The 10735-nt window shown below is 37.7% G+C and overlaps 2 protein-coding genes across 2 annotated transcripts in view; both read left to right on the top strand.

Annotated features, from left to right (window-relative positions):
• Nucleotides 1-8: 8 nt before the first annotated feature.
• On the top strand, nucleotides 9-2581 carry hoxb1b (homeobox B1b). Its single transcript, XM_072667437.1, has 2 exons — nucleotides 9-1765; nucleotides 1885-2581. The coding sequence occupies exons 1-2, from the start codon at nucleotides 1177-1179 to the stop codon at nucleotides 2217-2219; spliced, it is 924 nt and encodes a 307-aa protein (XP_072523538.1). The 5' UTR covers nucleotides 9-1176; the 3' UTR covers nucleotides 2220-2581.
• Nucleotides 2582-7626: 5045 nt separating this feature from the next.
• The window catches only part of skap1 (src kinase associated phosphoprotein 1), a 42884-nt gene continuing 39775 nt past the window's right edge, over nucleotides 7627-10735 (top strand). The window contains exons 1-3 of the mRNA XM_072667110.1: nucleotides 7627-7832; nucleotides 9017-9122; nucleotides 9945-9970. Coding sequence (XP_072523211.1) covers nucleotides 7793-7832; nucleotides 9017-9122; nucleotides 9945-9970 — 172 coding nt within the window. The 5' untranslated portion in view covers nucleotides 7627-7792. The remainder of the gene's footprint in view (nucleotides 7833-9016; nucleotides 9123-9944; nucleotides 9971-10735) is intronic.

The raw sequence follows: 10735 nt of genomic DNA, 5'->3' as shown, positions 1-10735 counted from the left end.
GTTGATTAATTTGTTCATTCATGTAAAATTAATCTCTGATTAATACATTCATAATTTCGTTTAGTTTATATTTCTACTCAGATTGCAGCTTTTTTGTCGTGTCTTTCAAAGTCATTTCACTGTCAGTTGAAAGATGGATCATCACTCAGCAGGCTCTGCACTTCTCTATAAACAGGGAACGCTTAACAGGGTTAAACTAGCCTCTTCTAATTGTTTCAGACTTCGTTTCACAAGCAGCCTACAATAGAATTTATACATGTATAAAATATATCACAACAACACATCTTTTTACTTTTGTCATTAACTATGTTGATTTAATATATTTTACGTATGTAGAAATGATTCAAATACTGCAATTAAATTTAATCAGTGCATCACTTGTTTCGACCTATGACTAAAATAAATTATTACTTTTTGTAAAAAAAAATCGCAGTCATCTGAAATTATCCACAGGAAGCATGACGTGTGTCCGTTGGTCAGTTTCAGTGTCACGTAGGCGAACAGAACCCACTTAAAATGGCCCTTTAATGTACATGATTTAAACGTGAGAAGTCGTTGCAAATGACATAAATGTGTTACATCAACACAATCCCTGCCTGAACTAGGGGACATAAAGACAGCACGTGTGTCGATGTAACACATTTACAACCATTCGTCACATTTAAACCATACAATTCAATGGCCATCTTTTTCATTTTCATTTTCAGCAGCACTGGAGATGTAAAATAGCCCCTCTCGTTAAAAGTAAAGTGAACAGCCTGTAAACAAACTAGTTTAAATACACTCAGGAAACCGTGCGCTATTACCTGCTCTGCAACCAAATGAACAAAGAAAACGCAGTAAAGCCGTAAAACTGTTCTTTCTGCTGTGATAAGAGAGCTTCTCTTCATGTCCTGTTAACGTGTGCGTTTATCTGACTGATGGGTGGATGCCATTGATGTGTTTGTCATGTAAATACGTCTGCTTTGATGGACACTAGCTACGCCCAGGTTGCTGCTGTAGGTGGCACGCCATTGGCGCAGTTTTGGTCACATGACCTGTCACTTGGTTGATATGTAGCCGGATGGAAGTTTTGAGGTTTGACATACTGCTCAGAGGTTGGAGGGCAGTGGGGCAACACTCATATCGGCGTATATTGACCCAATTGAGTAAACCACTGTTTGACAATCATAAATAATGAACTCGTACTTAGACTACACAGTTTACAACCGCGGACCGAACCCTTTAAACGCAAAGGTTGGATGTTTCTCTTTGGATCAAGAATACATGCAGGGGGCCTGTGCTAGCGCCAACAGTTGCATAGCAGAGGGGCGGCCGGTTGGAGGGAACTCGTTTACTCCAGCGCTGCATGAAACTCAAGGCATGAGCTATGCGCACCAACCGTCCCAACCCTACCACATTAATTTGGACCTTGTTACAACGGGACAGACCAGCTACGGCAAGCAGAGCCGCGCGCACTTGGACTATGGTCATCAGAGCATGCTCGGTCAAGGAGAAGACCCCATGTACATGCAGTCCCCTGGCTTTCCTGTTGTAAACATGGGGCCCAACAGTGGAGCACCAGGCGAGGGTAACTGCAGGCCAGGAGCGCTTACCTTGAGCCAATATTCATCATATCCATACGGAGAGAAAGAACAGCATAGCTATGGGGCGTACAGCAAATACTCCAGTCTGATCCATACAGACAACGACTCAAAGAAGAGCCCCAACAACCAAGCACCAACTTTCGACTGGATGAAAGTAAAAAGGAATCCACCCAAAACTGGTCAGTAGCCTACATGTCCTTAATGCTAAACTTTAAAAGGTTGACTCGCGCGCGCGTGTGTGTGATGATATTCTGCAATCTTACAGTCTTCTAATTTTGATACTTTTTGTTTCTTACAGTCAAGGTCGCTGAATATGGAATCCACGGCCAGCAAAACATGATCCGCACGAACTTCACCACGAAGCAGCTCACTGAGCTGGAAAAGGAGTTTCACTTCAACAAGTACCTGACCAGAGCACGGCGAGTAGAAGTGGCCGCTACTCTAGAACTAAACGAAACCCAAGTTAAAATTTGGTTTCAGAATCGCAGAATGAAACAGAAGAAACGCGAGAAGGAAGGCACCATCCCAGTCATTAACCGCGCCTCAGACTCCAACACTGGTCAAAGCCCAAACACTTCCAGTTCCTCATCTCCTGCTGCCTCGCCAAACTCGGACCCTGCAACTCCCAACTGATCACAGCCAATATGGTTGCTTATAATGACTGTCAGTATTTTATGCTTGCATGGCATGGTTACATGTTCCAGTTTTATTGTTGAGGACATATACGTAACTTATTGTTCTTTTGTGGACCAAATGTAAAAGATCTCCTTGTTTTTGCTGCCACTGTTTCTGTATTGAGCAAAACCTCATATATAATCATCTTCTATTATAAAGCATGTTGCTACTTTAATTTGTTCCCAAATACTGAAACATTTGGGTTTAAAATGTGATGCAATAACTTTAAATCATACTGAAATCGTCTGCCACAGAAAGGCAGTTTTGTAATTTGCACTAGAAATGTACTTCGGAGAGAAGGGTTATGCGTTCAGTAATCATCTGGCTTGTGAAATAATAATAATTGAATAAAAGTTGTTTTATTTTTCTGAAATGAGTTCGTTTATCACTGTCATGAAACCAAATGGTTTAAAAATGTTTAGAATCTAGTGTCTGATGTTTGTTAGATTATGTGCTTTGTTAAGGGACATTACAATACAATGGGGTTCATTTAAATCAGTGTTACCCCAGTTTGTATAGTTTGACAAGAGGAATGTTGCAGTACACACCGGGTGGCTTCCTATGACCTTTTCACCTCCCCATGCCTCTAGGCTTTCTAAACATGTAAACACTCCTGCCTGCTCACTACCACAACACTGACTAGTTTTGCAGTTTTACTTGCTACTGCACCATTAAATTTAACCTGAGCTAAAGGAAATGGTTTTAAAATATAGTCCACAGGATTTTAGCATCTTATATTCTCAAGTAGAGACTGAATATGAGTTACATTGAGTTGTCTGTATACTGGCACATGATTTTGCTTAAAATGTGGTTTGATCTGTGTAATAGGTCTTTTTATTAATAATACACATAAGACACTTCAAAACCCAAGAGGAAATGCTAATGATATCCAGTAAATACACACCGATCAAGTGTATTTTGTGATACAGACATAGTTGTAGTTTTAGAAATATAGTTTTTTTCTGTTCCTTTAACCACCAAATATGTTAAAAGTATTTTACAATACATTTACATATTTATTAAACCAAAACTATTAGCATGTGCTGTGATCCTAGCACCATTGCATTGCTATATTTACTATATTACCACATTACTTCCCATATAATTGGTCAAAAAAATGATTTATTATTTATTATTAATTATTTATTATTAATTACAGGAGCACATTGCTTCCTGTGAAGGAATGTTCTTATTTCACAGTAATAATCACTACAGTGTCGCATTATTTGTTTTTTGTTATAAAAATGAAACATTCAGTGATTTGAAAAACAGCCAGTCCTGGAATGTTTTTTGGTCAGCCTCACGTCTGCTAAAAGTTTGCAAGGACTTGACAACCCTGTTTCATTCCCCTGATCATCTGATGGACTGCTCCAATATTTACCCAGGGTGTTGGGTTTGCACAGTTCTTGCCCCAGCAGCACTGCACTGTCAGCACCCTCTCCACTGACCAGGTTCATCCAGAGTTCAGGCCCAAATTAATTCACTGAAGCCATGTGTCTGTCCAGCAAGAGATAGAAGGGTGTCTGAACAAAGGCCACAGATGACTTTATCAACCTACACCTTTAGTCCCTCATCCAGTTTCAGTGTAGACTATAGAAACTAGTTGACATAGATATACAAATGAATTGTTATAAGACCAGGACTGTTATTCTTACCAATGCACAAGGAATGTAGACTGGTAGCGTGCTGTGGAATTTCTCACAAACATAGTCATTCTGAGTCTTTTATTCTACATAATAATATCGCTCAACTCATGTAAATTGTCAACATTGGGGACAAAATAATGATGACCACTGTCTCCTTTATTGTTCATGAAATCAGCTTTAATCCAATTTCCAATTTAAGAGCAGCAATTATCCCATTTTGTGTTGCATAATGGGAGAAATGATCTTCATGTAGATTCATTTGTTGACCAGCTAATTACAAATGGTACACAGGTAATGGAATATGTGATTCACTAGCATTTTGCAGTTTGACTGGATTTGGTCATTAGTGTGTTTTCCCTGCCCTTTTGGATGACTTAGCTTTGGGCTCCCACTGGGTCCCCATCTGCAGGAGTCAGAGCTAGAGCCACTGCTCTGTGGAGACAGATGTTGAGCTTGTCTGCAGGAGGAGGATGTTTTTCACCAGCCTGTCAGCACACAGGGAAACCTTGCACAACTGAAAGTAGGGTAAGAAGAGAAGAAAGACAATCAAGTGAAAATGAAGAGACCAATAGAGACAAGTTTAAAACAAAAAAAGGATGTCTGTTAAGACCAGAAACTTCTGTGGCTGTTACTACTAAATCATAAGTGTCAGAAGGAGCCATGGACTGTGCTGCATAGTTTCTTTTTTTTTGCTGCATCACCCCAAGGAGCAGCTCTAAGAGTATTCTGCGTGCATGCTGCATCCTGCTATCCTCCCTCACCAGGTAAGTAAAGCAGCAAGCCTCAATGTCCTCTGTGCCAGTGAGCCATCATTCATCACCAGCGCAGACAATCCACTTTCCAGCTCCGTAAGACACCAGGGAGGTCAGGAGTCAAGCTAGAAAAGCCACAGCAGAAGTAGTGTAAGTATGATATATGTTTTTGTATGCTACATACTGACAGGTGCAGAGTCAGTAATGTTGAGTCAGGTCGCACATCTCATGTGTGTCCTCTCTCTCTCATGCTGGGTACGGTTGTCACAAGGACTTTTACAAATCAAATGCCTGCCTGGCTTGACTTCCTGAGTCTTGTTCAAGTCCTTCTGAAGCATGTCACACCACAGGGGTACCTGAGCTCAAAGAGATAAAAAGAGGACTGTATACTCTATTCATTGGCTTTAAACATGGGGGTCAAAGGGGCATTTTGTATGTCCCTTTGCTTTTGACAGACACTGCTAAGAGCAAGGGCAGAGGCCTCATGCAAATAGCCTCCACCCCTTGCTGGAAATAGGCATAACAGGAAGGTTTCCTCCTCCACTCTCTGTAGTGTTCTTTCTCAGAGCTCTTCACAACCATCCCCCTCCCAAAAGGTTATGCCCATATAGTACTGCTGCAGTTCATTACTATAAACTGGGTAGGACAGGTTACATGCTTTGGATTCTCAGGGTTTCAGGGATTGCCCCCAAGACCCCTAAGTTGACAAACCAGATAAACCATTACTAAAGAGAACTTTACATGGTCCCATAGGCCAGAGCACAATGATCCAATATTCTGTAAAAAACACTAACAAATGAATGTTGGTGCTTGGCTTTACATAGTTCCAGAGTAAGAAGTGGCACACGTTGATACAGTTTAGTTTTTGTGTATTTTGTGTATTACTACAGGGAAATCCCAAACTATGCTGGATTCTGTCCTTCAGTTCCTGGCCTGTGTTTCATCCCAAAAAGTAGTCACAGGGGTGGCACACCAACCCAGTGTTTGTCAGAGTAATGTAATTTAAAGAAGTCAGTGATGTGCAGCAGTGAGAGAGACAAATGAAAGGTGTGATGTTATGACTTTTCTGTTTCCTCTTTAGACAGTGAAGGCTTAGTGTTTGTTCATGTGCCATACCTTACGACTGCTTCAGAAAAGCTACAAAATTTTACATGAGCATGTTTTGAGTGGAATTTCTGCATGTATTAATAAAAAAGTAACCGTTAATTATGTTTTAAAATATGTGTATCATTTTCATATTTACATAAATGACAACATTGAAAAACATTTATGAAAAGTTTTTACACTGATCTATTGATGTTGCTTCATTTTAAACCACACATATGTACAACCCTTGTTTGGAGGTAACTGCTGATACCTTGAAAATCATCTAGATAAACTGTAATATATTTTCTCCTTTTGGAAATATTTACCACAACGCCTCTTTAGCACTCCCTCAAACCTTTTCTTAGCTATGCCTGCAGATTTATCTTGATGTGTAGGAGAGGAGGTTAGTTAGCAGCAAACAGCAGATTGGGGTTCAAAAGGTCAAGCCAGTAGCAAGAATGAGCCTTGGGCCTTGTATGGATCGAAAGGTGTGATATGTATCTATTTCTCTTCTCTTTATCCAAATTAAGTGAAAACTAAACACCAATTTGTTGATATCTGTATATTAATCGAATTTCATCTGTGAACTGGGCTAACCTTAAACTCTGGACGTGTTTCAGTGCCTTCAAACTGACCCTTTGCTCTCCAGAGGGGTGCAATGCCTGTGTTACAGTGTCATTTTTGTGGAGGGGGTTGATTTACTCAGATGAGAGAGTGGTGCCCCTCCCCCAAGTGAAACGCAAATGAAAAGGAATGCCAAGATGAAAAAGCCTGTGTCTCCAGATAAGCAAAGAGAAGAAAGGAGCCAGCGAATGGCAAAAGAGCTCTCTTGGGGAGATGAGAAGTGCTGATGGCAGTGTTGGTGGTGGGAGATCATAGCAGGTTCCTCTCATCAGCCCAAGACTGTGTTTGATACTGGGTCTTTGTCACCCTTTCAGCTGTGTATTGTTGGGCGGTGTAATCCTGGGCGGATTACAAAGGCTCCTTCCTTTCATATGACCATGCCCAGCAGGCAGGAGGCAGTGCTCATGGAGGGCTGGGAGGCCTTGCTCATTCCTTCTTTTACCTTCTACAGGGGCTGTAGCTACAGGGATAGAGAGGAAGAGGTCAAACGGTCATGTCCTCTTCTTGGAATGCTACCCCCTCTACTCAATGCAGATTTGTTTTTCTCTCAATACCATCCCTCAGTACCTGTCTAGAATTGGTACTGATAAGATAACCTGGGTGACTTTTTTGGAAACCATCTGATTGCTTTCAGTATTACTTAAATACTGAACTATTAACTAAATAGTGTAACAATACCTGTACTGTTATTAGGAATGCCTATAATCTTAATTAAATAAAATACAAAAAATTCCACTTACCAAATATATGGGTGTTTATGTGATAGATTTTCTGTGTTCAGTGCACAAAACTGTGAATTTGATCTGCAAAACATTAAAAATGGGGGGGGGGGGGTAAGAATAGTAAGAATAGACTACAAAATGTAGCTAAATCCAAGCAAAAGTTACTGAATGAGGATTTTGGAGTGACTTTTATACAAAGGACCACAACAATGAGCAGCAATGAAAAATAAATAAAAAAATTTAAATGTTTCCATGACATATGTATTACACAACAGCCAGATAAAAACTGAAAGCTCCCTTCTCCAGCAAACATGATTTAATGATCAAATTAGAAAATTAAACAGGAGTTGCATACAAGAACAAAGTTGTAATAAATGAATTGTGGATTACCCACCTGTAAATGATGACCTTTTTAACGCTAGGCACCACTCTTGTTCCACTGACTCTCACATTTGTTTAACCAAACTAGTTTCAGTTTCACGACACAGATAAAGTGCTGTGTTCTTCCTCTCACACTCATAGAAGAACGTGGATGTATACCATTACCTCACGCTTAGCATCAGTGAGCTAGACTATTGTGTTGAGAACATTCACTATCAAAAGACCTTAAGAAACTCAAAACGAAGACCTAAAAAACATACATAATATTAGAAGGCAGGATAAACAAAAGCTTGCAGTGGATTCTTACATTTATAGGACTAATGGGGACAATTTCTGGTGACATAAGAAGACTTCTCGAAGGTATTGATTCAAGTTACGTTTGCAGTGTTTTATGGAAATGTTTTATCTACTCAGTGAGGACAATATTTCTCTACAAAATGATGTTCAGTGTGGTTTAGAAATACCTATGATTTAAACTTAGTTAATAGGAACTGCTAACATTTAAAAAAGTGGATGCATGTAGAATCAATGGTAAATACACAGTCCAAACAACATTTTTCAGTAAGGCTAAAAATTGGCTAGACATATCAATCAGTTTGTCTTTAATTACCTAGTAGTTTACAATACAATAGCTAACAATGGGAATTTCACATATGTGCAGACAAATATACAACTTTGTCACACGCACATTCAATAACTGAGTGGTAGCATTCCCACACATTCATAAAAAAATAGTGTAAAAAGAATGTATGTAACAAGTATGTTGCAGGTAGTAGGGCAGGATAGACAAAAACACTGACTTGAATAAAATAAAAATGTTTTAATTGAAAGCAAATATTATACATCACTGATGAGCTCCCTAAGAAAATGTGCCATTTATATATATATATATATATATATATATATATATATATATATATAAATCTATATATAAATATAGATATAGCAAGAGATCTAGCAAAAAACACAGAAATAGAAACTGTATATATATATATATACAGTTTCTATTTCTGTGTTTTTTGCTAGATCTTTTGCTATATATATATATATATATATATATATATATATATATATATATATATATATATATATATATATATATATAGCAAGAGATCTATATTTATATGTATATATATATATATACTTATTTATAGATAGATTATATAAATGGCACATTTACAGCTACACTGAGTTTCTATTTCTGTGTTTTGTACTTTTTGTACCTCTTGCTTTTCCATCAGGGATGCCACCTTTAGATGTCTTTATTTGTCCAGACACAAAGGAAACCATTGTCAGTTGCACACATTGCCATTATCATTTGCATTCACCACCTTTTGCAACTTGATCTTTTGGAGAGTTTTTGCATATATATAATAGATATCATTTAAAAGGCAAATATCTGTACGTAGAAAACACATGGACGGCACTGCTGTTTTTTTTTTTACTTATGCATGTTTCCATTTTCCAATTTAGTTGCTCAACTTTGTTTTCTTGTTCTTGGTTGTTCAGTAGGTGTATATAAGTGTGTCACTGATCTTTTTCAGATTGTGAACTGTTTGTTTCAAACATTCTGCAAGATGAGAACCTCAGCAAGCATGCTCGCGAAACAAGGGAAATTCTCCTGAACAACTTTCGAGTCGTCCACAACAAGTACGTTTTAATCAGCCACATCCTCTCTCTGTGATCATATAATCATGATCAGAGTAAAGTGAAGTGCTTTTAATAAGTAAAAAGTTGAAGTGATCTCTTGTATATCATCTTATATCATATCATAAAATTCTAATGCTTGGTTAACCACAATATGAACATTAATTATAAATAAAAAATGCATTTAAAATGAAATGGTATGGTAAAATGTTTGAGTAACGGCAACTTTTGAGAAAAGCTAATGTTCTCCCCAAAATATAAATGAAACAGGATGAACAATGACACAGGAAGTTGCTTTGTTCTCCTTCTTGCAAAGTTAAAAAGAGTGCACTTGCTGTACCGGTTTGCTTGCCCTTGTGGCTTTGTGGTTATGTAGTGCTGAAGATGTTTTGTGCAGCAGTAAAGGCATTTAACTTTTTCCACTGCAGAACTGACTACATTAGGCCATAAACAGACAACAATTTAATGTCAATAGCCAAACCCAGGCCACAGGAGCAACTAAATATGACAATATTTATGTTATAAGGGGGAATGGGAATTCTAAACATAAATAATTCACAACAAATCCTAATCATTATATGATAGTCACATTAAATGTGTCATCTATTTATTTTATTGTCAAAAGCGAATTCATAAAGAATAAGGATAAAACAATGAAGAGTTAGTCGTCAAGCGATTGTGTCGTTAAGAAATAACATCAGATGCACACTATTCAGCAATTCTGCAGTGTGTAATTTAGAAGTTGTGTAATGTTTAAATAATTATTTGTTCTCATGACCTACTCTCTTAGTCATAATTCTATTTTTGTTCCATTTTGTTTTGTAGAAATCCACAGGAATTTCCCTATCGATGTAAGTAACTTCTTGTGTTGTTGGTCAATGTTTTTATTTTAATTGCCATCATGTTATGTTATTTAAAGTTTGTTCCTGGCATAATCATATGCATATCTTATGTAAAGGTTTTGACACCCTTGCTAAACCTTTTGTACCATTTATAATTTTTTTAATTGAGAAAAAGTAAAAACCTTTGTATCTAATTAAACACAAAATTATAAGCAAATCCTAATGCACAGGTACTACATCCTTCAGAACAATAAAAAATAAAAATCATCAGTGTGGTCTGTGTTAAAGGTTGTACACCTTAAGCATTGCATTAGGAAATCAGCTGTAACTAGAAACTTTCAGCTGAATCAAATCTCTGCGTTTTAGACATTTTCTTCTATTCAAACCTTGTACTAACTTTAATAAAACATGGAATCCTCTGAGCAACAGTCTAAAGGTCAGAATATGAATGCAATTGATGACTACAAGTTATAGGAAAGCTATGCAAAGAAGGTCAAGATGAGATCTGTAAGACCAATTAAATTGTCAATGAGAACTGCTCACTGGTAAGAAAGGCAAATCAAAACCTTGTATATGGCTGCCAAGAACTTGAGTGATGCAATGTTCCACTGCAGCATTGCTTATCCAAATATAATCTTCATGGAGGAAGAAGGAAACACTGTATGTGACATCATCACAAAACCCAACATTTAACGTATACTTCAAACTCTCATGTATTTGGAGAAGTATAGTTGGAGAAAAGAACTACCTTTTATGAAAACAACACCTTACATT

The sequence above is a fragment of the Salminus brasiliensis genome, chromosome 22 (genome assembly GCF_030463535.1).
Source record: "Salminus brasiliensis chromosome 22, fSalBra1.hap2, whole genome shotgun sequence".
NCBI classification, from domain to species: domain Eukaryota; kingdom Metazoa; phylum Chordata; class Actinopteri; order Characiformes; family Bryconidae; genus Salminus; species Salminus brasiliensis.
The sequence above is the reverse complement of the archived record's forward strand: the minus strand, read 5'-3'. Positions and strand labels throughout refer to the sequence as shown.

Bases quoted from the DNA above. Each gene is read 5' to 3' on its own strand.
- hoxb1b (XM_072667437.1), top strand. From the start codon at position 1,177: ATGAACTCGTACTTAGACTACACAGTTTACAACCGCGGACCGAACCCT. The intron at 1,766-1,884 runs GTCAGTAGCCTA...TGTTTCTTACAG, and splicing joins AAGGAATCCACCCAAAACTG to TCAAGGTCGCTGAATATGGA.